Source organism: Fusarium graminearum, chromosome 3 (genome assembly GCF_000240135.3).
Source record: "Fusarium graminearum PH-1 chromosome 3, whole genome shotgun sequence".
Classification (NCBI taxonomy): domain Eukaryota; kingdom Fungi; phylum Ascomycota; class Sordariomycetes; order Hypocreales; family Nectriaceae; genus Fusarium; species Fusarium graminearum.
Window position 1 is genome coordinate 48,155 of NC_026476.1, and position 27,071 is coordinate 75,225.

Genomic DNA, 27,071 nt, shown 5'->3' on the forward strand with positions numbered 1-27,071 from the left:
TCGTAGATTTATTGTTTTGTTCACCTGTGTGTTCGAGACGTGTTGCAGCTGACTCAGAACCCAAAACGGTATGAGAAACATCCACGATCCGCGTTTCGCTCATGATCCACTATGACAGCATAATGACAATCGCTAAAAACGCTCCTGGGCATTAGCAGTAAGTAAAAATCAAACGTGAATCTATTTCATGCCCTGATATCTTGTCGCAAAACTCTGATACTGATAATTATACAACACCTACGGGGCATCAGTCTGCCACGTCCAAAGATTAAGCACTCTCTAGTTTCATAACATCCTTTCAATGATATCCTGCCCATCATCCTTAGACTCGCTAAAGATTTGACTAGGGACTTACATCGCGTCCATCACTACCAATATGATTGTTGGTGATGTGCCATATCTCACAACACCGTGGTCCTTTGCGTGATTTGATTGTTCGGGCCTGGAGAGTAACAATTGTATGGGGTTGGTTTAGTACCTTACTGGATCTTCAGAGTGATATCCCAGAGGTTTTCAATTTACGGTAAAACTTGCTTTCTTCACTTTACTGGCACATTCGGTTCCAATCACATGCGGAGTATTTGAAATGGTAGAGGTCGTTAGCTAAGTTGTAAATGTTGTCTCTCTAAAACAAGCAACATATGGGTCGCATACGGCATTGGTAGTGACTAAATGCGATCTCTCTCATCAGGCGCACGGCTGTGTTTTAAGGCCACACAAAATCGAGGATTAAAGCTCAAAGATAATAAACTAGATGGAACCTTAGCGCCCAACTCACAATATTTTAGCTTAAAAGAAAGACGATATCTTGAGTCTGTAAGTGTGCATTTGTTTCTCAACAGTGTTAGTGTTTCAAGATGGGCCTATTTAAAAACGTCTGTGCAAAAACTGTTGCCTATGGTTTGAGGGTGAAATGAGCATACTAAAGCGATCGGGTCTATCGGCACGATCTGCTCAACTGCCGATACGTTTAGCTTTCCGCCTGGGGTAGTGGGAAATTGAATTGTTGTTCAAAGACGCACGAGCTCGTATGCGATAAACGCCCTGTAATAAAAGGACTGCAAAGCTTGCCGGAGAGTACATAAATAGAGAATATTGAGCAGTCAGACTGTATTGACGATGGCTACATAACATACTGTTCGGTAAGCAATATTATAACAAAGGGATATCGCCAGCGACTGTCAAGTCTCCTACCCCACATGTCCCATCTCGTATCTGCTTCACAAGATAGAAACAAGCTATCAAGGAAATCCCCTTGCTGTCGTGACGATTCCGGAAAATAGAACCAGGAACTTGAACCTACCTATCGATCGGCGTGCGCTCTGCAAGTTGACATTCACGTAAAAGATTGGTGGCGGAGATTGTCTCGGGGATCAGCAAGGTCTTGGTGTCGATCTAGATTCCAAAAACCCCTGCCGAAAAGTCGATACTTTGCCACATGTTGAGTCTATCACCAAGGCTGTTGTCATTCCAAATAGGGAATTTGCCAGGTATAAAGCTTAATTGCTCCATGTTAATCCACGTTCAGTAAAGAGGAGATAGCGTCCAGTGAAAATAGTGTTTATATACTAGACTAGAGGGCTTTCTCTTTCGACAGAAAAGAAAAGTCAATAGATGAAAGGGTCACACCCAGTGATGAGTTTACTATCCCATCAGTCTTTTGTTAAGTTGCGTTAGGAAGCCCTTTGTATACATCCAGTCACTAGAATACTCTAGCATGGTTTGCATATGGAAACGCACTCAAGCTGAGATTGCGATGTCAGCACAAGTCAAATAAACCTGGGGCGTCTGGAACGAGTTCCACTTGAACGACAGAAGGGTATGGTTCGATATGTAGTCTGGGATCTTGATCTTGCCGGAGACAGTGTAACCACCTGCAATAGATGTATAGCACGAGTTGATTGGTGCATTATCAACACCACGACATCCCTTGCCATCCGAGTCTCCTTGGAAAGACCTGCAGGCGAACCAATCATTGCGATGGCAAGGCTGATCAGTCGAGCAGTCAGGACTGTAACCACACTCCTGACCATCAACTTCGGTACAGGGAAGGAGACCTTCTTCGAAGCAATCTTCAGCAGCTTGCTTCTCGGATTCGGTGGGGACGTAGTTTGGGTCAAGGAAGTTGTCGACAATATCCTGATCTTGGCAGATACGGTAGGCGTACATGCCTCCGTGGTCACCATTGTTGTCGACACACCACTGCACGTCAACAACCTGACCAGGCTTGTAAGTGGCGATGGGTTCTTTGCCCCAGTTGGCACCAGGCTGGTTGTAGTCGACGCTGACCCGGGCGTTATAGCCGCAAGGACCCGTTCGTCCGACTTTGGCGGCATCGAGATCTGGCCAGGCAGTCACGGGCTCCAAGATAGTACACTCAGGGCATGTATCTGGACCGGCCTTTCGCTTGTCAGCTAAAGCCATAGAACAGGAGTAGGGCTAGTTACCTCGGCGTTAAGGCCGGTTCGGCTCATGGGCTTACTGAGGTAGCCGTGTCCATACACTAGAGTGCACATGGAGACAAGTTGGAGAGCTTGGAGGGTGAACATGGTGATAGCTTGTGGATGTTGTACTCTTGGGCGAAATGGTTTGTCTGGAAGAGTCGAAAACGTTAAATTTGTTTGAGGCCATTGGTGCTTCTTATACCTGCTTCGCCCCTGTCCCCCTCATACGCCTCTTCTCGTCGACGAGGAAGATCTTTGCCATTTTCTCTCGTTCCGAACTTCTTGCTTGATGGTAAGATTGGCTTGTTGTATCTGGAAATATCTCAATCATAGCCATCATCCTCGGCCATTAAGTGGAATGTTGGTTTCTTAGAGTAGCGTTGTTCCGCCAATTCTGTCACTCCAACCCTCACCAACTGGTGTCGAGTAAGACCAATCGGCTGCGGACCATAATATGCATCAGTCAGTATTCGGCGTTCTTTTGTAGCCCTTGATCGAGAAAATGGTGTATCGTGACAAGTTTGACCGCAAGCTGTTTTTGTAAACTAAGCCAAATGTTTACTACAGTGAGCAAACGGGGTTGCGTTGATCGATCACGGCCCGAATGTATGTTTAAAAATGAAAAATGCCAAGTCTAACCTGCATAAACCCATCGGGCTGTGACCGTTTCGGGGTCGTTGGACCTGAACATCAGGCGGAGACTCCGCCAAAACATGGGGATTTCGGAGACATTCCGCTACCCCAGTATGATCTGCATTACCCATGATGAGACTCATTAGAGTATTTGAATCAAGGACCCGATGATAATATTGGGAGCAGCCGAGATTGACTAGAGCCTAAGTTAGCTACTACGAACTGCATTGTAGTGTCTATGAAGCTAGTTCTAATGGTTCTACACAAGGCTACTATTGATAAATCCCGCGACAGTTACATCGATTTCAAGGTCGGTAAGAGCTCTATAACATTTGAAAGATTATTTAGTTCCTTATGCGCTATGAACCCTTTTGAATACCCCGCGTTCTTTGTCGATCGTCATGGGACGGCGACATGTCGGCCACTTATCAATATTCGGCCCTCTGTCGGGGATCTAACCTCATATGTTTGTCTCGAAGTTTCTGCCCGACCCAAATGAAGAAATTGGTTAAATCCATTGTGCAGTTTCAGTCATATGGGAGTTCTCGTTTGAGGGCTATTGACTAAAGCTGCTCAACCATTAATGAAGTGGTCTCTTTCATCAGATCATACAAGCAATCATTGTAGCCGTATGCAAAACATTTCTTTTCTTTGCAAACTTTCGAACGATCAGCAGATGCACGCTGAACCCCTTTACATAACTGCCGTACCGTGCACCGTTCTGTTATCTTGATAAAACATAGTTCGTGAGTAGATTGTATTGCTTTCGAAGGAAATAACAAGGTGACTACAATAAAAGAATTTAATAAAGCTGGTTATTAACCATTGCCGCAAACGGGCTTGACATGTTCTCTATGAGGTTTGTCTACTGAATTTCACCGACTTTGTCGTTTCACTCTCAGGCTCTATGGGTGACGATGTTAATTCGCATTTTGTCTATTCTGGTAACTAATAAAGAATATACTGCTAGTAAGAACTTAAGCTATTCCTTAATATTATTAATAGATATATTAAAGTCTTAATAGTAGATAATATATTAAAGCTCTTAAAGTGCTTTAATATAATATTATAATAGCTTATCTTTTTAGTTTTCTATATAATATAATAAGAAGGTATATTAATAAAAGGCAGCAAGAGTAAGTGCTATATTATAAAGTGGTGCATCTATTAATAAGTCAGAAGTCAAGTTCTACACTAGATTAAGATTCCTTACTTCGCTCAAGAAGGAAAAAGAGCCAACCTCTACCACCTCGATCCGGTGCATCGATAGCCATGAGCAAATGGGGCCACGGCTGCGAGATTGAGCATCTCTCTCAAGTAGAAAAGGAAGGCACCTAGAATCGAAGAGAACCCGGAAAGCCTGATCATATACAGTCTCAGGGAATTCGAGAAAATCAGGGTTCAGCTCGGGGTCTTGACGACAGACGGCTCTGGTAAGGGCCTCGTGGTGGTTTCGACCAACGGCCGGATTCATAAGTTCGGACAAACTCAGCCAAGAAACGGCGCATGAGTTTGCCGGGCAACGTCCCGTCGAGAGTGACGACGCTGATATCACGGCGGTGGTCTGGTGTCGGCGATCGAACCATGGCGTCTCAATGAGAAATTGGACTCTGTTAAGGGCAGCGTGGGGGCAGAAGCAACCACCTGGCGCGTTAGCAAGCTGATTGGATTACCATTAGGTCTCGAAATGTTACAGAACAGATCCTGGGTCATGGGTAGAGTAGAATTAGATGTGCAAAGCTTAGAGTAAGTAGAAAACTCCTAACAAACCAGCTGTTGTGGTGACTGTTGTCCAAAGCGAGGGTTTCTCACCCGCTCGCATCGGCTTTCCATCTTGTATGAATTTGTGAAGGCTCGGCAAATCCAATTCTGCCAAGCGCTGACGATGAACGATCTGACGGTTCACTTTTCGACGTGGCTGAGGTGCCCCTTTCTACTTGAATTGCAAAGCTCAGCTTTTATTGATCGATGCAACGGCAGTTCCAATGGCATGATCAACACGTTCGTGCAGGCCATCGTTAGTAGCGGATACTTGCAAGGATGGCCCACATGACACCTGGCTTCCGTTGGCTAACCAAGAACAAGAGCAAGGATACCGGCTCTCAGGATTCAGGTTGATTGGTTGACGGTTCTCCCTCTCGGGCCTGAGTCATGGCGCCAGTCTGGTTAGGCTTCGTTCTCGCATTTCTCTTTCGTTTCGCCAAACCCTGGAATTGCTAGGTACAGCTCTCTAACCGCATCGATAGCGAGCACACCGGATTCATTGCCAGCATCCGAGCCTTGGGTTACAAAACCCAGAAAGACGCCCACCACGTCACGGACTGGGCGTACTGCTTGTAAAATAAAGACAGATAAAATTAAGCCGGTTTACCTAAGAGTCAACTCTGTTTCGGCCAGTCCATGTACGGCACCTTTCGTGGAGTAGGTCTCTCCTACTGGGTGAGCAATGAAGTGGCATTTGTCCCCGCGCCTCTGGCAATTTCTGCAAACGGGTGTTTCTTCACCGCGCTGAAAAGATGGATTAGCAACCGCTCAACAACAAGGCGTCCAGCATCGCAATCAAATACATGGCAAATCTAAACGAGGACAATGCTCAAGGGTTATTCGCCTTCTCCATCTTTACTATTTAATTTGGTCCGTATCGCAAACTTGCCATTCTCCAAGACTGCTAAAAAAAAAAAAAGAGCGCAGTATCTGCCAATCCACTCGTTGATGGAACGCGGTCTTAACCTCCACGCATGGTCTCGGTCTCGGGGGGAAGTAGCAGCTAATAATGAAAGAAACTGCATGATTTAAGAAGATCAAAGTGCAGTAGGCTGTGGCTGAGGACATATCACTCGTAGACTAAGCTGCACTCAAAATCTATGCACCACATATCCGTACCGCGAGATTGATATGCGTCGGGACAAAAGCAAAGGACAGCGAAAGAAGTGACTTGGCAGTATCGATTTCTAAGCTCCCAAAGAAAACGAGGTTGGAGAGGATAGGTCATATATCAGAATCAGAGGTATAGATCGATATAATTAGAATGGGCCACTCTTTACTACGGCCACCAATAGCTCTAATCGAGCATAGTGTCAGGAACGTGTGAGATGAGAATGCCAGTCGCAGCCTGAAACAGCATGCTTCGTACTTCGCATCCTCTGCTCGGCCGGTAACCGAAACCGAGATTAGGCCCAGGCATCAGTTGTCTTCACGAGAGGGAACGGCGCACTGACACGATGCTGACGGTGGGGTCAAGGGACTCGCCCTGGAATATACTTAGCCGCTCTCAATAAAGCCTCGTTGACGACAACACTCTTGCTACATATCGCTTACTCGACAAGTTCTCCCACCTGCCAATTCTTGCATTCATTGTGTACGAAGTTCATCACAACCCTCGATATTCCCAATCATTCGCAATCATGGGAGGATCAGCAACTGGAGATGATGCCGTCTTTAAGCTCTACCGATATGATCCCTCAATGGCTGCGGCAGTCATCTTCATAATTCTCTTCATAGCGATCACCGGTTTGCATCTGTACCAACTCATCAGGACCAAGACGTGGTTTTTTACTTGCTTTGTCGTTGGTGGTTTCAGTGAGCCTTTCCCGATATGAAACCTATGTATCGTGTTTTCAGAATCGAAGCTGACCACCCAACAGTGCAACTCATTGGTTACATCGGAGTAAGGCCCTTTAAAATTTCGCTTTTGACCGCCGTTCTGACGTGACTATAGAGAGCAGTGTCTTCCAGCGAAAGCCCCAACTGGACCGTCAAGCCTTACGTCGTCCAGACTTTACTCTTGCTTGTCTCGCCGGCCTTGTTCGCAGCAAGCATCTATATGATTCTCGGACGCATTATTATCGTTACGAATAGGGAAGACTGCTCTCCTGTTAGGAGAGTATAGTTAACAAAAATCTTCGTCGTCGGAGACGTTCTCTCCTTCGTTCTCCAAGGCGCGGGTAAGTCTCATTCTTTCGCTCCTCTTCACTATACCAGGCTCCTGACAGTGGCTCGCAGGTGGCGGCATGATGGCTGGAGGCTCACTTGAAGCCCTTCACAATGGCGAACGCATCGTGATCATAGGCCTTATAGTCCAGATCGTATTCTTTTCACTGTTCGCCATAACTGCGGCTTTGTTTCATAGGAGATTCTTGGGCGCTCTTTCAACGAAGGCTCTGGCGTCAGGCGTTCCTTGGCAGAGGTACCTATTTGTCCTATACATTGCATCTGGCCTGATCATGATATGATCGGTATTTCGACTGATCGAATACGCACAAGGCAACTCGGGCTACCTTATCTCTCATGAGGCTTATATGTACATCTTCGACAGTGTCTTGATGTTCCTGACCATGATACTATTTGCATGGGAGCATCCCAGCTAGCTGAACGCTAAGCTGAACGGAGGAGGAACTGCTGTTAGACGGGGGATTCAACTATACTGGGAGAAGTGAAAGGATGGCGCCCGGTCGATGGCAACCTGGCAGCCCGTTTAGCAGCTCTGAACGTGCCAAGCCTGTCATGCAATTGAATGGGATGGGACCCTAGATAAAATATTGCTGAATAATCTGATTTTTTTGGGAGCGGAAGTGTCTCTTCTTTTATTTCAGATGTAGGTTAGGCTTTTATTCTGGAGTAAGGAGAAGAGAAAAGAAGAAAAATATTCAGCTGCTGGCGCATTGCGAGCATTGCCTAATGAATATTGTGTTTGGATTCCTAGTGACGGAAAGATGCCGAAAGGACAAAATAAACTAAATCGCCCAATTCTAACTAGAGGGTTCGATCGTTAATGATCTCCCACTGCGGGTTTCGTGTGTGATGATAACCTGGGCGCAGCGACCCAACCACTTGGCCAAGTAATCCAAGCTTCTGCATACGCTTGTCTAATAGGGGTGGTTCACGACCTCCAGTGTAAGCGCCACAGACGAATGAGGTTCTCTTGATAAAGGGACATCATTACAGATATGGTTAATTCTAAATTTTGAATATTGAATTCGTCGTTCTGGTTATGAGAAAAGCATAAAGCCGATAGATCGCGGAGTTGATGCAGGCACGCATTACACGTGTAAATAGGGTCATGTTTCTATACGCATTCGCGAAGCCCTCGACTTCTACGACGGAGAGAAATATCCAAGGAAGCTTTGTTGAAGCTAGAAGCTATCTTGGCGTCAGATCTAACGAGGTCTCGTATACCTAATTAATAATATCACTGCTTAAAAATGTATTATATTTAGATCTTCCCCTTCGCTTTTAAAAGCAAGCTCAGCCTCTAGTTCTTATCTTTTTAACCAGACATAGTCTGGTCAACACCACAGTTCTCAAGCTTATAGCCGTCTTCGTCCTTGTACCGCAGATGGTCCACATACCATATAAGAAAGACAACCATAACAATCGCCATCAAGATAGCATCAAAGATGTAGAGAAAGACTTCATGAGAGATAAGGTAGCCATCGTTACCCTGCAGATATTCTATGACACGGAAAATGCTTCGAACAAGGATAATGATACTGACAGTATACAAGACCGCGAGGTCAAGCTTCCATGGGAAGGCAAGTTGCCTAACCGCTAGTGTCGGGTTCTTTTTACAACGCCGGTGGAAGAGCGTTGAGGTAAGAACAAAAAAACCAAACACGACGATTTGAATAAATAACCCGACAATGATAATCTTCTCTCCTAGATCATATGCCTTGATAGTGCCAGAGGCCTGAATGCCGCCTCCAGCTGCTTGCAGAGAAAATGAAACCATGTCACCGCAAACGAAGAGTTTTGTCAACCAACGAACGGGGATAAGTGACAGGTGCTGTGCGCGGAGGGAAATAATGATTCGACCGAGAATCATGTAAATCGAGGCAGCGAAAAGGGCGGGCGCAACAAGAATCAGGATAGCTTGGACGCTGTAAGCAGGTACCGACTCCTTGTTATTATGGGATACGATTCGGGCTGCATAGCCGATTGTTTCAACTGTAAAGCACGAATTAGTAACCTACGATCGCCTTTCTCTGTTCCGTCCTCTAAGGCTGGTTGAACAAAGGCTAGGGAGACTTACAGACGCCACCGACTGTAAAAGGAATAAAGTACCAGGCTCGAGCTCTGCTGAAGCGCCAGATATGAAGACATGACAGGATACCAAAAACTACAGTTGTAACGATGGCGCCGGGTAGCGATGGAGTGTAGCGGTACAACTTGAAATCCAGCTTCCCGTCAGCAGTAGTGTCAATGCGTGCGACAAGATCCATCTCCACAGTTGCTGATGTGTCTTGGAAAACTAAGACAAGAGGGATGTGAAAGTTATCGGTGAACCACAGTTGCAGTGTTTGAAGAATCCCCTTGAATGGGGCTGAGTTGCCTTTTATCAGCAACGCAAAGTATGAAATGAATCTTGGCCCACCGAAACGAAAACAATTATACATGGCCTTGATTACACTGACCCTTTTGATCTTGCTAATCCGTTTATAGGTAATGCGGCGGGATTTAGTTCAACTTTTATACAGTAGGGGACGAGGATAAAGCGGGAATCAATTCTCGACTCGCATAGCGGAACGAGAACGAAGTTAAACGAGAATGGCCCGCACAAGTGTCGGCTCCATCCAATCGCAAGTCATAGTGCGCTGCGAAGGATGGTAGGGGTGTTTCCACTCAGTGGCCCGGGGATACTAAACTGTTTCCTTTTATTCCAGTGGCCGCCAGCTCTCTTTTTCTCGTTCTCGTTTCCAGTCCCGAGCTTTTAACTTTTCCCTCAAGAATCCGGAAGATTGGCCTTGATGATGGCAAGTAGTACGCCAACGACGTTGCCTCCATCCGGAACCTCGGAACATCGGGGTTCCAAGACGAAACGAGTCCACAAGAAATCGCGGATGGGCTGTCAGACTTGCAAGCAAAGACGAATCAAAGTGAGTCTCGCCCGACTTCTTCTTTGCCATACAACAAAAGAAACGTTGACTAATTATTTAACTTTTCTTTTGCTTATTTAGTGCGGGGAAGAGAGGCCTATTTGCGCTCACTGCATGAGACGAGGTGAAGAATGTCACTATATTCTCCCGATACATGCCAGGCAATACACTTCACCAGTGGCCTCGCCGCAAACATCTGCAACAGCACCGAATCTTGGATTGTTGGACTTGGAACTTATGCACAACTTCTGCACGTCGACATACGCAACCTTGAGTAACGACGTGGCAATCCGAGACCTCTGGCGAGTTCGGATCGTCAAGCTTTGTCTCAATTGTGATTATGCCATCTTGGCGGTATTGTCTGTCTTAGCACTCCACCTCAGCCATTTTTCAACAAAAAGAAAAGAGTTCCTCCGCGAACGGGCTATCACATATCATAACCAGGCTCTTAGCATCGCAGCTACATTTATCGATGCCTACAACGACACAAACGCTCAAGAATTGTTTTCTTTTTTAATTTTGACTATTTACTATTGTAAGTACCCCAAGCATCCATCTGGTCATGCTAACCTATTGATATCTAGCCTTCGCTCAAACTCCAGAGCAAGAAGATGGGCCATATCCTCCCTGGGTAGTCTTAATTAAGGGATGCACGAGTTTTCTTGCCCTGGCTAAAGGCACACTCACCCTTGGTCCTTTCTCCGCCCTACTGTTCAAGGCTAGCAGAAGGATGGAAGCAAGGGAACGAGTTTTCAAAAGGGATTATATGGAGCAGCTGCGGATCTTCGTGGATAAGACAGTCACTGACTTAGTACAGCGCTCTATCTACCAAGATGCGCTTTGCGCATTAAACCAGACATATAGTGTTTTCTATAAAATAGATGGTGATAAGGACCTAGTTAATATCTTTTCCTGGATTGTACTAGTAAAGGACTTTTTTAAGTTTATGGCAGATGAAGAACCGGAAGCGCTTGTTATACTCTCCTACTTTTGCGTCTTATTATACAGATTACCTAGTCAATAGTGGCTAAACGGTTAGGTTAACTATATCATGACCAGGATATACTCGTCTATTAGCGAGATGTATTTAAATTATTTAATATGGCCGATAGAGGAGATTAGATGGTTGCCGAAGCAATAAGAATTGTCCATATTTACATTTACCTAGCTAAGTCCCGGGAGATATCGCGATAGATGGTGATCTGTGGGTATTCCCAATTGATGACCGCAGGTCATCAAGCTCTACATTATGAGCTACCAGTTTCTTATGACAAGCTCGTGGATCCTTGGCACTTACTTCAGGGAACAGACGGTGAGATGATGTGACAATCCCGAGGACAATCCCTTGAAGGATCAAATGCTGCTCGTTCCTTTCCCAAACAAATTTAGCCGGTAGTTTTAGGTTTCAGCCAGCCGTCGCATTAAACTTCATGCCAGCTCTATGAGAGCCACAGATACTCTCGATTGACTTAACACGCCGTCATCACTCCATCTTAGAAGGAATGGAGGCGTCTCAGAGCTTGCAATAGCCTTGCCATAGGCCAGGAGGGAAAAAAGCTCCTCAAATGGAGATTGTGAACCGAGCACTGTGTACTTCTGGCGGACGTCCTGGAGCCGCGCAACTTGATCCGTTTGGGGTCGCTGCGTGATGCCAAGCGATATGTATGCTCTTGCAGGGAGGGCATATTCGAGGAAGAGGAGGCGCTGAGTGAAGATGAGTGCGGCGAGGTTTGATGTGTATGACCTCGCTGGGAGAAAACCGGTGGAATCGGTTGTAAAACCGAGGATTCCACTGAAGTACACTAGCAAGGTTGAAGCTGGTCGCCCATCCACCACTTCCTCCGTACTGAATGCTATTACAAGTCCAAACAGCCGCTCCAGCATTTCAGCCAAGTCTGGATTTTCGTTACTCAAGTTAGCCGCTGTTTTGGCTTCCTCTCGGTCCTCCTCATCACTATCACATTTATGATCCTCATCCCCATTTGCAGATTCGTCGGTTTCTGAGATACTGTCAATATTGTTAGAATCTTCAGTCATAGACTCTTCGCTATTCTCTGCTCTTTCATCCCAGCTCGCTTGATACTTAGCTATAGCATGCGCCCTGGCCGATTTCCAGAAATTCAACGTTGTAGCGCCATGCTGATCCCAGATACAGTGATTCCATATGGCTGCGATCGCCTTAATCTGTGATCTCTTAAACCGAATACTAGCACAGCGCCGATAAATATCAGTAGGTAAGCAAAAAGCGTGGAATACCATAGCTATAAAGCGCTTAAGGAGCCAGATATACTTTGTTCTACTAGCCGCCTTGCTGACAAAGGTAAAGGGCTTAGCGTAGCATCCATAAGGCCGTACGCTACGTAGCCAACAGAGAAGGTTTCGGCTTATGGTCCGGGCCGTTTGCTCGCAGCGATCCATAACCATATCCACAGCTACTAAGATTGCAGCAATCTTCTGCTCGTCACCCGCAGAGATGATTAAGTCTTCGCCTGATGTAGTATGTGTAGCACCACTTCTAGCTCTACTTAATACGACGCCGCGGACTGACGATAAGGAAAAGGGCATAGTGGTCAGATTTCGCAGCTGTTTAATAAATAAATATATTTATATATTATTTTAATTTATAAAGGACTTTAGTATTATAATATATAAACTTAATTATATATTAAACTTTATTATAAGACTTTAATTTAAAGGATTTAATTTTAAATCTTTTAATTTAATTTTATAAGTAGATAGGGTTAAGTTAGGGTAGTTAGATAATAGATAGATCTGATTGTATATTGAACTCGGTCTCGAGAGAGAAACTTCAACTTAAGGAATCTACCCCTGGATCCCTCGGTCTGACTTCTCTTAAGGTAAATTACCTAAAGATCTCCTGGCGACCGCTCGCTAGTTAGTTATAACTTAATCTCTCTATAATACTCTTATAAATTTCTCTTAAAGTAAATTAATTAAAAGAAAGCAATTAAGTAAATAGAGCTATAAGAGTATTATAGAGAGATTAAGTCGCGACCAATCAGCGAGCAGTCGCCGGAAGATCTTTAGGTAATTTACCTTAAGAGAAGTCAGACCGAGGGATCTAGGGTTAGATTCCTCAAGTTGAAGTCTCACGAGACCAAGTTCAATATACAATCAGATCTATCTATTATCTAACCACCCTAACTTGACCCTATCTACTTACAAGAGCTTAGCTAGTTTAAATACTAACCCTATTCAAACCTTAAGACAATTCAGTCTATTTCCTACAACTGATACTTATAAGTCAGCTATATAACCTATCTCTTCCCTATCCTTATCAGTCAGCCTTGTCTCAGATGACCCTCTAGCACCGCCATGACACGAGTTGACAGGTTAGGTCAGTTGGCCTACTCAGACAGGGAGTCTACACTAAACGTCGCCGTAGACCTATTCCTACATCCAACCTTAAGTAGATAAAAAGGGCTGTCTCGATATGTAACGCACTGCTTCACTATACATTGTCGAGATCGCATGGGCTTTATACCTGTGCTGCCGTGTGTTCGAGAACCTAGCTCCAACCTCGGCGGAACAAGATCCTTAACGCAAGCGTGACTATAAAGTGAGTATATGGCTGGACTTTAAGTGATTTATCCCAATGATGATGCGGGCGCTCTAGCCAGAATGTGATCATCAGTTAAGCAGGTAGTCTAGACTAGGCGAGAAGTTTGAGGATGCCGAAAGTGTCTATTACATTATGCTTGCAGAGGGATTTTGTCTGTAGTTTATATTATCCTTTAGGTTTAGCTTGTCTCGATTCGCCCTTTCGCCTCTACATGTACTTATACAGAAAATGGCAGACCTAGCCAGTTGTGGGGTAGTAGACATTAATAGTTACATAGTATATATCCCGATGAAATATTGAAAAGTATTGCCCCGCTTTGGTCTAGTGCGATATAGTAACCTGTCTAGCAAGTACTATAGAGATCCTTTTTTTAGAGTTTTATACTAACTCTACATAGGATAGGTCTGCGAGATCCTCTGCATGCCCTTTACTTTTCTATTCTGCTCCTCCTATAAAACCTAGCACAAAGACCTGGGGAGCATGCATTCATCCGTCACTTAATGTCATCCAGCACTACTAGATAACTGACGCCTCTCTGTAATACATACTAGGCGTATCATCATGACTACTTTCGACTACTTTTCCCATGTTGAGCTGCCCACACCGACGCTGTCTCCCGAAGAGGCATGTGCCCTCTTGCACCAACAATTTGGCATTGCCGCCAACTTGCGGCCGCTCGGCAGCCAACAGGACCAGAATTTTCTCGTCCTAACCGCCGCCCATACCGAGCCGTTGGGCGTGCTGAAGATCAGCAACCCCGCCTTTAGTGGTTCGGAGATTGAGATGCAGGATGCGGCCGCTATTGCCGTTGCCCGTGCAGAACCATCCCTGCGTATCCCTCATGTCATCGAGGGACCGCGGGGTGCTATGTCGGGGTGGTGGCAGACCAGTCAGGGACGTCTACACTGCCGCATCATCTCCTTCGTGTCAGGTACTACATTGACCGGCTCACATTACCTCAGCCCGGCTGTGGTGCAACGGCTGGGCGAGCTCTCAGCCGCGGTCAGTTTAGCCCTGGCTACTGAGACCCATCCTGCTGCGGGACGTACTTTGCAGTGGGATCTACAACACGCCGAACGCGTTATTGTCACTATTACCGCCACTGAACCCGATGTCGACGTGCGAGCGCTTACTGCCCAAGCCAGCCAACATGCGTTATCATTGCTACGCCCTATATCAGATCGCCTGCCACGTCAGTTGGGCCATTTTGACGTGACCGACGATAATGTCCTGCGTCCGGATGGCAATGCTCTTAGTCTGCCAGATGCCGTAATCGACTTTGGCGATGTGGTTGAATCGTGGGCAGTGGCAGAGATTGCCATCACCGTTTCCTCAATGCTACACCACGCCGATGCCTGCTACCGCACCGTGCTGCCGGCCATCGTCGCATTCAATCGACGACGCCGTCTCAGCGATGATGAGATCACCGCGCTATGGCCGTTGGTGGTCCTGCGTGGGGTCGTTCTGGTGCTTAGCGGACGCCAGCAGGTGCGTCTCGACGTCAATAATGAGTATGCCAAACGAGCGCTGGACCGCGAGTCCACGATCCTCCGTCGCGCCACTGAGGTGCCATTGGAGGTGGTTACCGCCCAGATACGCCATACTCTGGGACTCCCCGTCGGTATAGCGCCGCGCTGGAGCGGTAAGTCGATCCTGGCGGCGCCACGGTCGGTGGAGGTCCTAGATGGCTCTACTCTGTCGACGTTGGCCGACGACGGAGCTTGGCTTCAGAATGATGCAGTAGAGCGTGCTGCACAGCACTTGCTGGCCCAGGGTGCTGATATGGTCGTGCTACCAGCCTTGCGACCAGTGCTGTTAGGTGCCCCAGCCAGGACACAACAACTACCCTCAACAGTCCCTACTTCGGCGGCCGCATGGTTTGCCTCTGCCGCCACCCTTGAAATACCTGCCAATCTATGTGTTCGACAAGCTGGGACAGCTCTGCCTGTGGGAGTAGCAACAGTTGCAGCCGGCAGCCGCATCGACGTGCTGCTGACTGCGCTTGATCAAGCCAATGTGCCAACTGCAATCCCTGCCGTCGATCTGCCTGGTTGGAGCGTGGTAATTGGCGATGCAACCGAAGCGCTAGGCGTGACGCCACCCACGAATGATGTGGACGACAAAGGTCTGCTGGAACGGCGTGAAGCTGTGGTGGCAGAGGTGCAGGAGCACTATTATGCCCGTCCACCACAGATCGAACGGGGCTGGCGCGAATACTTGATGGACGTTGACGGCCGTGTCTACCTCGACATGGTCAACAATGTCGCTTCGGTAGGCCACGCCCATCCTCGTATTTCCGCGGCCATCGCACGGCAGACCCGACTCCTAAACACCAATTCGCGCTTTCACTACGCCGCCATCACGCGCTACGCCGAACGGCTTGCCGCTCAACTTCCTGATCCGCTAGATACGGTCTTCTTTGTCAACTCGGGCTCTGAGGCGGTTGATCTAGCTATTCGTCTGGCGCTAGCGGCCACTCAGCGTCAACATGTGGTGGCCATGGCCGAGGCCTACCACGGTTGGACCTATGCCAGCGATGCTGTTTCCACCTCGATCGCTGACAATCCGCACGCGCTGCAGACACGACCCGACTGGGTGCATACCGTTGAGGCGGCCAATGCCTACCGTGGCCGTTATCGTGGAGCTGAGGCGTCGAAGAACTATGCCGCCGACGCGGTGGCACGTCTGCAGTCGTTGGCTGCCGAAGGGCATGCACCGGCCGCCTTCCTAAGCGAGACCTACTACGGCAACGCCGGCGGCATAGCGCTGCCTGACGGCTACTTGCGCGAGGTCTACGCGGCAGTACGCAACATGGGTGGAGTGACTATTGCCGATGAAGTACAGGTGGGCTTTGGCCGTCTGGGCTCTTGGTTCTGGGGCTTCCAACAACAGGCTGTTGTGCCCGATATCGTGGCGGTGGCTAAATCTATTGGCGGTGGCTTCCCGTTAGGTGCCGTAATTACCAGCCGCACCATTGCTGATCAATACCGTAGCCAGGGATACTTTTTCTCTTCCACTGGTGGATCACCTCTGTCATCAGTCGTGGGACTCACCGTCTTGGACATTATCCAAGAGGAGCAGCTGCAGGAGAATGCGCGAGTTATTGGTGCCTGTCTGAAGACACGGCTGCAGGCGTTGGGCAAACGTCACCCCCTCATAGGCACCGTCCACGGCGATGGCCTCTACCTGGGCCTCGAATTTGTGCGAGACCGCACCAGCCTGGAACCGGCAACAAAGGAGACTAGAGCTATCTGCAACCGGCTGCTGGAACTGGGAGTAATTATGCAACCCACTGGGGATCATCAGAATGTACTCAAGATTAAACCGCCGCTCTGCATTACCCAACAGTCTGTTGACTACTTTGTCAATATGCTAGACTATGTACTCTTGAAGGGATTTTAAAAGGGACACTTACTTAAGGGAGTTAAGTATATAGTACCTTAATCTATAGCTACATATTATACTTATACTAATTCTAGCTCCTTTATATAATTTACTATATACTAAATAGTAAAGTAATACGTTTATAGTTTGATTCAACTATAAGGTTAATAAATAATGTACTAAACCTCAAGCAGGCTGCCTTGTTAACGGCAGTGTCTTAATAAAGAGCGCCTTAAGTAATAAGAGTATAGTATCGGCCAGAGTTTCGCACTTCGTAAGAGTTAGTTACTATTGTAGTCGGGAGTTGATCTTAACATATTATGGCCTATGTAGGAGTTGGCTTTAGTTGGCTGGAAGCTAAAGATTTACCGGACGAGTTGGAAATGTCAGGCAGTCTAGAAAGAAGTAGATAATAAATTGAGGCTTTATAAAACTTGGATTGTGGAAAGAAGATGATAAGGGTGCGCGTATAATATTTCGTTATATTGTGTTATTTTATTTATTTGTAGAGATAGAGAGAGTTAGAGTCTGAGTTGGAGCTGGTAGGGAAGGAGATGATTAGATTAGGTAGTGATTCAATCGATCGCATGTATTTGATTGGCAGTGTTGCCACGCTCGAAATCATGTGACGGGACAAATCCTCACTGTTACTAGCTCGATTAGATCCGCTATTCTGGCCGCTTCTCGGCTGAGTTTTATCCGCCCGGCCCCGTAATAACTCGAAGTCTATCGTACGGGAATAACGATTTTCCGATTAATGCCATATAGAACAGAGTGCACCTCTTTGTAAGTGGATAGGGTCAAGTTAGGGTGGTTAGATGATAGATAGATCTGATTGTACATTGAACTCCGTTGCGAGACTTCAACTTGAGGAATCTAACCCTAGATCCCTCGGTCTGACTTCTCTTAAGGTAAATTACCCGAAGATCTCCCGGCGACCGCTCGCTGATTGGTCGCGACTTAATCTCTCCATGATACTCTTACAGTTATAGCTACAAGTTCAGGTATTACCCATCGTCATATTTAACCCTAACCAGACAGGTACGCAGACTTCAGACACATCCAGTATAGTTAAAATATATCTGCTACCGTGTTAATTATATGTGGCAGAGATATCCTTAGGTAATGCTCCTCAAGCTGTGGTTTCTTTACTTCCTCATGTCCTTCCCTATGATGCTTAATTCTAATGTAATCGATACGTCCTTCTCATGCCTTCTGTGTCTTATTATTAGCATCCTCCACGATACTCGAGGTTCTGGTCATCTTTCAGCTTTCCCGCCGATTCTAACATTTCGTAAAGTTAATTGCCTCTTCTAAACATAACCACGAGCTGTCCGAGATCGTCGCGTGTCTCGCAAATGCTACTTGATGAGTTCAGGTCAAAGGTCACTGCACCTCATTAATCTTCCTTTTGGAGAGCCGCGTCTTGTGGTGCACAAACAATGTATATGATCGACTTAAAGAGTGACTGACTAATGTCATCCTGATTCGTATTGTTAGCAGTAAAATCGTTACTTGGCGTGAAGATGAGCGACAGGAGATATAATAAATTGAAAAACGCTGTTGACCCATCCATTATTTGATCATCTAGCGGTGTCGCTTAAACTGCCATCAAAGCCAAGTTTGCGCCATAACCTTTATCTTGGTTAATAATGAAACTGCTGAAGAGTTCAGTTCAGTCCCACCATGGGGTTATACTTGGATAGCCATTTTGGAACGGTCAATCTCCTCAAGGCCCACGGCTACATTTAAAGTTAAAGCAAGCACTCCTACAAAATCGTCATTGACTTGATTCTTGACAGGTTACGAGGGCCTCTGTGCGCTCGAGTTACTTATGGCGAATCATTCTCAGGAGGGTACATGCGCATATTTAATAGTTAGCAGAAGCGAGGCTGTCGCTTTATTTCCAGATAATAAGACGGACAATAAATGCTTCTTGCTTTTAGTGACATCGGTCCTATGAATGCTGACTTTGATATAGTTAAAGAGGCGACCCCCGTTATACTCAAAACTGACATGGGCTTCACTAAGCTCTTGTTTTCCCAGCTACAATTCGAACCTTTCGAAATTAGAAAGACTAACTTACATAACGGTGTCCATCATGTGTCGACCAAGCATGAACCATCAACCAAGATGTCGATAATGGCTCTTATCCTCGATGGTCCAAGGCTTACTCATAGGACAAGGTACCTAGGTAGTCTCTCATTGATGATTATAGTGGCAAGAGACGGAATGGGGTGAGCCTTGTGTGTCATTCTCTGTGTCGTGGACACCCTCATGCCTCTACCATTGGAGACTTAAAATGAGTCAACAATATTTGTGCATTTGCTTCCTCGAGAGTGAACAAAGGTAATCTGGTGACTATAGGTTAGTTCGGCACTGCTTTGTCAATTCGTATATTGAAGGGGTCGTACTCGCCAACTTGGTATCTTTATTATTTCATTAAAGTTAAGTAAGCTCTTATTACAAGTGAAAAAAGTAACAAAAATTAAAAACATACAACAGCGGGGATTCGCTGGTCGTCACCGACCCAACTACTAATCCGCCGGTTAGTGGCTTGACTATGGGAGAGCGGACGGGATCCCGTATTTTCCACTACCTTTGGTCGTATGTGGCAGTTAGTAAAGGAAATGTAGATGATATAGGGACATTATTTGAGGTGAGGAACAATTGCATCAAAATGACAATAGACTCCAGTCTTGTCATATTCTCATTGCAGGGTTGACCAGGACAGACTGTACCAACAATAGCATTATCCTCCCATGTGACGTGGTGATATCTTTCGCCGTAACGACATATCTAGATTTACAAAGATAATATACAAACAGAAATTCATTAAAGACACCACTGTTATCCACATTATAGTTCATTCATCTCATAATGTATAATATTCAAGTAGAGATTTGGATCTACAACTTATAATAATATTCCATTTACTCTCTCTAGCAGTCTTTGGTAAAAACCATTCATACCCTCTAAGCAGGCAGGTTATTAGCATAACTGAGACGATGAACTCCCTCCTTCTTTCGATCCTCTGCCAGTGTCTTTGCAAACTTTGATCTATCACGAATGACAGGACCCTTCCAGTAAAAGATGTAGATAGGAACAATAGCGAGAACCGATGCACCGGCAAGAATGGTACTGGCGTACTCGACAGGATGTCCACCGATATTGGTGTAAAGGGGAGTAGCGTACATGGCTGAAATACCGGCGAGAAAGTCTCGCGCAAAGGCATTACCGCCACAAGCCGAGGCAGAGTATACACCGTAAGCGGCAATCATGTAGTCGACCGAGGAAAAGTAAATGGCGTAGTTGGCGATACCAACGAGGGTGGAAAAGATCATGGGAGCGATCCAGTGAACGTTGTAACTCGGACCAAGTGAACACCAGGCAAATCCGATGAGACCGATTGGTTCCAAAGGAGCAAGCCAAAGCAGCACCTTGAGTCGACGCTCAGGCAAGAAACAGTCGTCGCCCTTTTTGTTGCGAATGTGAATATCGCGCATAAAGCAAGGGAGGTATATGAGGTATGCTAAAAAGTAGGCCAAGTTGATGGGAATAAAGGCCCATGCCTGAGCGAGGATTCCAAAGTCCCATTTGGTATACACTTCTGGAAACGACTCGAGGAATGTAAAGATGAGGGCATCAGAAAAGCCAGAGAGAAGAGAGAGACACAAGACGATTGGCTCACGGAAAAACATCTCAAAGGGGCGGATCCAAACCTTGCCGGCTTCCTTGAGCGAGATTCTCGGGGACTTGAGCTCATTAGGACCGTAAATGTTGGGATCCTCTCCCGTCTTGCGACGTCGTTTGGCTTCTCTGTCAAGGAGGATTGTGGAACGACTCTCTGGCATGAAAAAGTGAATGGCTTGGACAACACCGCCAAAGATGAGCATTATCCAAAAGAACCACTGCCACTCGAGGAAGCGCTGGATGGGTCCACCAATGACACCTCCGATACTGGTTCCGATACAAGAAGACAGCACGATAAAGGCTAATGGGTACTGTTGCTCCTCTGGCTGGTAGAGATCGGCAATGAGACCAAGAGTGACACTACCTCCAGCAGTAGAAAGACCGCCCTGTATAAGTCAGCAACTATACAAGGACAATTCAGGCGACTAGAATATACTTACTAAAGCACGGCAAACGAGAATGGTTCCCCAATTAGGAGCCAAAGCGCAAGGAATTTGCCAAATGTTGATGAGAAACATGGAAAGCTGGAGGATGGGCCAACGACCAAACTCTTCAGACCAAGGCGCCCATAACTCGCAGCCAAACGAATAGAGAACGAGATAAATCATCTGACCCGTCCTCGCTTCCTGGGCACCAATATTAAAAGCCTCTGTCAAGGGTGTGATGGCGCTGGGAAAGACGGAAGTGTTGTAATTCATGGATATCTGGATGCCGGCCACACCAGCGAGATACATCCACTTCTTCCATGTCGGCCAAGCGTATGCCAGAACCTCTGGAGCATCCATCTCTTTCAATTCTCTTCGTCCATGGGCATCGACATTTGTCTTTTCGTTCTGTTCTCTGACGGGAGAAGGGGTGCGTTTTGCTTCATCGTCCTTGTCGCTGACGTCTGTCATGATTAAAGGTGTGACTGGCTACGAGAAATTGGATCTAGTTCCATGGTTGATTCCTGTGTCTGTATATCTATATATGAGTTTCTCCATGGTGGATTAAACCCACATTCATGACGTTGGGTGGAGAAGGAATATTCACTCTAAGGTTGAGAGGATCAAGCCTGCTTAAGATGGTCTCATTACAAACTTCAGTGATGTCACATGCTACAGAGTTTGCTTTGCGGTGAAAGAAAAGGTGATTAGTCTTGGGATCCTCAAAAGGTTACTGCAGATCTGAAATATCACTGACGTCTTAATCACCGAGTTGATGCCGATCTCTGGCCCACTGAGATATCTCTGTGCAGAGAATTATATGGGCCTTTTTGGTAGATTTCCCACTTTGCTGGTCCTTGACCTCTTTAATTCCAGGTCTCCAAATAGTAATAAAACTCTAAAGCCTTTATTAAGAGATAACCCAAGACACCTTTTATATGAAACTCCAAAAGTTGTTTAGTCGATATAGTAAAACTTTGCAATAGAATCAAGAGTGGGTCAAGAGATACGTAGCACATTGTCATGTCAAGCAAGCTAAAGACAGGGCTCGGACATGTCATACTGCCGATCTGCCACTGGCCCATGTATATTTGTCGCACAAAGTACGATCGATCATTCTGAAATCAGCTGTTTTTCTTTTGCCATCTATTTCTCCAGCCATCATCTTATCTCTCCACATTCCCCCAGCATCCACAGTCCAACTCTCGAGTCAGTCTCCAACATTGCCTCAGTCCGGGGATATTCCTAATAGAATTAAAAATTTTATGATTGAGAAACTTGTTTAAAGTAGTATTTATTGGTCAGCTTACGTTGGCGACTGCAATGCAACCGTAGGGGAGACGAGGTTTTGGTGTTGAGTCAAAACCTATAGGTGAGCAATTGTAAACTAGAGAAGAAGAGAGTAAGTAGTACTGAAATCCATAAATGAGTATCTTAATCTTGTGGATAATTCTTAGTCCCGTGAAAGACATTTTATGGTTTTGTAGAGAAATGTATGCTTGTCGTTATATTCAGCATTATAGTTGATGCAGGGTAAGTACTGTAGCTATATATAATGGAGTAACGTGCTTAATAAATGAGTGTCTCAGATAAGTGAGTGTCCCAGCTTAACTTACACCTTAAAACCCAGTTTTTAAAAGTTAATATAAAATCTAAATTAAGCTTAAAATAGCTAAGTTTTAAAATTTATATAATTAACTATATAAAAAAGCTATATTTTTAATAAAATAATTCTAATTAATTAATTTATTATTAATATAAAAAATCCTTATTTATATTATATAAATAAGCTTTTCTATATATAATAAATAGTTAAATTTTTTTTATAGAAAATATTATATTATATAAATAGCTATAAAATATATAAAAGTATTTTTATTAACTGTTTAGCTATTTTATTTAAGGTAGCTAGGTACTATAGGGTAGGCTAATTTTAGCTGTACAGTGCAGTGAGACACTCGCTTATCAAGCACGTTATTAGCAAGACAAGAAGTAATACGCTGAAGAAAAGCTGGGTTGTTTAGCCATGCCTGGTTACAACAAACGTCAACAAAGCTATAGTGTCTGGCTGCAGAGGCAGGGAGCCATTGATAAATCGAAGATAAACTCGTGGATAAGCAATAGTGTGTCAGACAGAAACATCATTCACTCGACAAAGAGCTAGACATTTACTCGTCTCGTTCACTCTCTATTCTGTTCTTCTCTTTTTGATTCTCACTCTTCCCATCTCATACATAAAAGCAGAAACACAAATAAATTCCTGCCAAAATGATCTTGTCTCTCAATAACTTTCATTCAAAACCAAGACAATCTAAGAGCATGACAGCCTCTCCAATCACGGTCCACAGATGGGACGACATTTAAGTTACTAGATTAGATGCAAAGCTTCATCTGTGACTGTCCAAGATATTATTGTCGGCTGATAGTAACTAGACGGCGTGGTTTGTTTTTTATTTCTAGCTTAGCTTTGCAGAGTCAGGTGAGCATCTATTAACTGGGTTTTGAATACTAGGCGACGGATTTGATACTCTTGGCTTCTACCTACTACTATGATAGATGAGCTGCCAACTGACGCTCATCCCGCCTCAGAATACCCACCATAATGATACCAACGAGAAACAAGAAAGTCAATGGGGGTTTGGATGTGGAACCGAACAAGACAAAAACGATGAGACAGAAAAGGTACTTGACCGGGGCTCATTGACGAACAAGACGAGGCGCAAGATGATGGAATAGACGGTGAACTTGATATGGTAACTAACGAGAGGCCTAGCAGTTCTCGTAGTCCTAGAATTTACCAACAGCTCACTTATTAAAGAGACGCCAAACTGAACCAAGCCAGCGTCTTTATCTCGTACCACTATTCCTTTATGACTTTATTATTTAGGCCCTAACAAAAGTCTATGGTGATCTTGAGGCTGATACTCATTTGCACCAAAGCAAAAATTATCGATAAGCCATCTGGGCAGGTATTGAGGTAAGAGGTTGCGATGTAAATGGACCTATGCGGGCGATATACTTTATAATGGCAGTGCCAGCAAATACTGCTTTAGAATAGTAGTTGTGGTCTCAGCCAGAATACAAGTATATAGTTATTATATTAGTACTAGTATTAACATACCAACTCTGAACCTCTCCGTTGGCCTTTTCCTGTTTGGGATAATTGTATTGATTTCCTGACTAGATAAGCAAAAAGCTTGACGCCAAAGAGCCCAACGTCACTTGGTTTATTCTTGTAATAAAGAAAAGAATAATATTCAGAACCGAAAGATGTAGGATAACTTCAGTAGCGAAATCCACTTTACAGTCATTTCCATAATGCAACCAAGATTGGCTGTGGAGCCAAGAAAGATGGTCGGATCAAGGTAGGATATGTACCGATGTGCAGGTATTGGACTAAGAATCATCGACCTGAAGTTGTATACGATAATACTCGACAAACTTTAATCGTGGTGTGGTATTGTGGTGTTGTTACTGGCTAGTAATACTATGTCAGGGAATATTTACACATTCCACTCAGTAAATCCATCCTCGTCGAGTCTTTTAATCCGGAGGACGTTGGTAGATTTGTCGCTCGAATTATTACCGATAACTGAACCCTCAATAAGTAAGTATTTGCGTAGAGCGAGGTCACGATGCAGAATAAAGTCCTCAGTACTGTTGAAAGATACACTGGCGAAAATATTCCCAGGCAATATTTTTCTAAAGAAGAGGCTGAAGACGCTATTAAAAAGAGCGCTGAGGCTATAGTCACCAGCCCGATAGACCCAACCTCCTACGTAACTAAAGCCATAATGGAGTACAAACTGAGTCGGGGCATTCGCGGAGACAACACCCCTGAATCTACTACTTATTTTGGCTACCTAGATGCTAGGAGCTTTACCCGGATTTTAAGCCTAAGTCCGCGGAGGACTTTATGCGTGAACTGGTCAGGGGAGTAGAACGGCCTTGCTTCATGTTGGTCTTAACGATCATGCTCTACGTAAAAATACTGGTGTAACCATCTAGGTTATGATAAAAATGGCTGGCTTCTTCGAAGGATAACCCTATCGCCTAGCTTAGCCTTGAGAGGCTGGATCGGTACCAGAGATATCCATATGGATAAAGCTCTTGTTGTGGAGGAAGGCGAGGACTTAGAGACAGTCTGATAGATGAGTTTAGATTCTGACTTTGTAACCATGAACACTGGAACTTCAAGTATCTACTCTGCATAGATAATTTTAGCAATTCAGCCCTATATATTGTATAGTAAAAGAAGAGTGACTGGGAAAGTAGAGCTTAGGTAGTAAATACTAACCTTATCCTATCCCTAAGTACTCCATTACTCGCTTTTATAGCTTTCAAAATGGCGAGCTGAGATCTTCTTCTCAAACATAATGTCCAGCTCATGAAATGTCCTGCCCTTCGTACCGGGGACATCAAAATAGACAGCCAACATGATCAAAACCGTCATGCCAAAGAAGACCCAACCGATATGCCCGCCCATATTACCCTCATCCTTGTTGAACATATATGGAAGAACAGTCACCCATACAGTGCTCGTTATAGCCTGAAATCCGAACGCGATTCCTTGCGACTTAGCCCTCAGCCTAGATGCAGAAACTTCGCCAGCGACAGCAAGACTTGAGCCAACAGCTGGACCATATGCAAGACTTAGGCACTGCATGACAATTCCAATAGCCATCAGAGTTCGTTGAGACTGAGGACAAGATGCCGCCACGCCCATGGTCAGATAGACGATAGCACAGATAGACATACCAGTGAACATGAGTGCTCGGTGTCGGAAGAGAGTCATCATGTAGATGTTGAACATGGAGGACAGAATTGACACTGCAAGGCCAACCTGCATTATCTTGATGATTAAGCCACTGCTGAGGCCTGTCTGGCTGAGGAAGTATGGGGCATTGGATGACAAGCTGGAACCTACGATCTGCGGCATATACATGCAGATCAAGATGATTCGCGTGCGACGCCAGTTGGTTCCCTTGAAGCATTCAACGAAGGAGGCTTTCTCACTGGTCATACTGCGTTCCGCGTCGACAGTTTCTTGCATATGTGTGAGACGAGCGTCTAGGTCTTCGTCCACTGAGCAGAGCTTGGCCAAATGCTTCAAGGCTTCGTCCGGTTTGTTCTTCATAATGAGATAGTATGGTGACTCGGGAAGGAACGGAAGACCAAGTGCGAGAATTCCGGGAAATGTCCAGGCAGCAGCGAATACGACCCGGAACGCGGACTCATCCATGATTGTGACGCGGGAATATGTCGTGGAGATAGCGATGAGAAACCCAACATTCTATAACTTGAGTTAGAGAAATCTGTGATAGTTCAAAGCTACGGAGTATTTACCATCATCAGAATGTTAAGGGACAGAGCAATACCACGCAAGGGTAGAGGGGTTATCTCAGAGACATAAGTCTGTGTCGTTGACTGGAAAGCACCAACGGCGAATCCAGAGATCATCTTGGCCCCCATGAACTGTGCTGGTGTTTCGGCCACATATGCAAGAGCGATGCCACAGGATACGATGATGATGCCTGAGAGGAAGACTGCCCGTCGACCAGCTATGTCTTGGACGAAGCCAGCTGAGATGGAACCAAACAGTTGCATGATGTTGTATGTTGCGTTCCAGAGTGACTGCCAGTAAGCTGGGATAATTAATTGTCCGTCAACCTTGCTGGCGAACTTCATCCTATGGCCATGTCAGAACAAACAAATCGAACTGCAAGTGTTTGTCTTACTGGAAGGCGGGCAACGCTAGACAAACCGCGAGAGCAAGATTTTCGTAGCCTACCAAAGTAGCTCCTACTGTTTCGAATATCAGCTAACATCGCCCCTATTTCGAGAATAGTAGTAGCCAAAACGTACAGTTTGCGTAAAGGGCCCAAAGTAGTGCTTTTGGGTTCTTCCGAGCACATTCCCACGTTGTAGTTTGGTGGTCCTGCATAGTAACGGCGTCTTCGGCATGCTGCACTTCAGCCTTCTCAAGCCGAGCATCACCGTCCAAGTCTTGATGGTTGGTCATCTTGGCAGGAGAAAG

General features: G+C 45.5%; 8 protein-coding genes and 1 non-coding gene across 9 annotated transcripts; 3 read left to right on the forward strand and 6 right to left on the reverse strand.

The window, feature by feature from the left end:
• Positions 1-1,740: 1,740 nt before the first annotated feature.
• On the reverse strand, positions 1,741-2,549 carry FGSG_04704 (uncharacterized protein; the record flags this gene model as incomplete). Its single annotated transcript, XM_011324834.1, has 2 exons — positions 1,741-2,400; positions 2,448-2,549. 2 exons carry the CDS (start codon positions 2,547-2,549, stop codon positions 1,741-1,743), a joined length of 762 nt encoding a protein of 253 aa, XP_011323136.1.
• Positions 2,550-6,481: 3,932 nt separating this feature from the next.
• Positions 6,482-6,966, forward strand: FGSG_04705 (uncharacterized protein; the record flags this gene model as incomplete). The annotated part of the gene is made up of 3 exons (XM_011324835.1): positions 6,482-6,656; positions 6,722-6,744; positions 6,796-6,966. The coding sequence occupies 3 exons, from the start codon at positions 6,482-6,484 to the stop codon at positions 6,964-6,966; spliced, it is 369 nt and encodes a 122-aa protein (XP_011323137.1).
• A 1,377-nt stretch (positions 6,967-8,343) lies between these two features.
• Positions 8,344-9,295, reverse strand: FGSG_04706 (uncharacterized protein; the record flags this gene model as incomplete). The annotated part of the gene is made up of 3 exons (XM_011324836.1): positions 8,344-8,999; positions 9,047-9,076; positions 9,106-9,295. The coding sequence occupies 3 exons, from the start codon at positions 9,293-9,295 to the stop codon at positions 8,344-8,346; spliced, it is 876 nt and encodes a 291-aa protein (XP_011323138.1).
• Positions 9,296-9,823: 528 nt separating this feature from the next.
• Positions 9,824-10,973, forward strand: FGSG_12584 (uncharacterized protein; the record flags this gene model as incomplete). Its single annotated transcript, XM_011324837.1, has 3 exons — positions 9,824-9,949; positions 10,031-10,484; positions 10,534-10,973. The coding sequence occupies 3 exons, from the start codon at positions 9,824-9,826 to the stop codon at positions 10,971-10,973; spliced, it is 1,020 nt and encodes a 339-aa protein (XP_011323139.1).
• A 404-nt stretch (positions 10,974-11,377) lies between these two features.
• On the reverse strand, positions 11,378-12,514 carry FGSG_04707 (uncharacterized protein; the record flags this gene model as incomplete). Its single annotated transcript, XM_011324838.1, has 1 exon — positions 11,378-12,514. The coding sequence occupies one exon, from the start codon at positions 12,512-12,514 to the stop codon at positions 11,378-11,380; it is 1,137 nt and encodes a 378-aa protein (XP_011323140.1).
• A 1,579-nt stretch (positions 12,515-14,093) lies between these two features.
• On the forward strand, positions 14,094-16,934 carry FGSG_04708 (uncharacterized protein; the record flags this gene model as incomplete). Its single annotated transcript, XM_011324839.1, has 1 exon — positions 14,094-16,934. The coding sequence occupies one exon, from the start codon at positions 14,094-14,096 to the stop codon at positions 16,932-16,934; it is 2,841 nt and encodes a 946-aa protein (XP_011323141.1).
• A 2,475-nt stretch (positions 16,935-19,409) lies between these two features.
• On the reverse strand, positions 19,410-19,525 carry FGSG_20034. The gene has a single exon (XR_893029.1). It is a non-coding gene; the product is annotated as a 5S ribosomal RNA (ribosomal RNA).
• Positions 19,526-19,891: 366 nt separating this feature from the next.
• FGSG_04709 (uncharacterized protein) lies at positions 19,892-21,505 on the reverse strand (the record flags this gene model as incomplete). The annotated part of the gene is made up of 2 exons (XM_011324840.1): positions 19,892-20,995; positions 21,050-21,505. 2 exons carry the CDS (start codon positions 21,503-21,505, stop codon positions 19,892-19,894), a joined length of 1,560 nt encoding a protein of 519 aa, XP_011323142.1.
• A 3,850-nt stretch (positions 21,506-25,355) lies between these two features.
• FGSG_04710 (uncharacterized protein) lies at positions 25,356-27,056 on the reverse strand (the record flags this gene model as incomplete). The annotated part of the gene is made up of 4 exons (XM_011324841.1): positions 25,356-26,327; positions 26,381-26,723; positions 26,773-26,839; positions 26,900-27,056. 4 exons carry the CDS (start codon positions 27,054-27,056, stop codon positions 25,356-25,358), a joined length of 1,539 nt encoding a protein of 512 aa, XP_011323143.1.
• Positions 27,057-27,071: the final 15 nt, after the last annotated feature.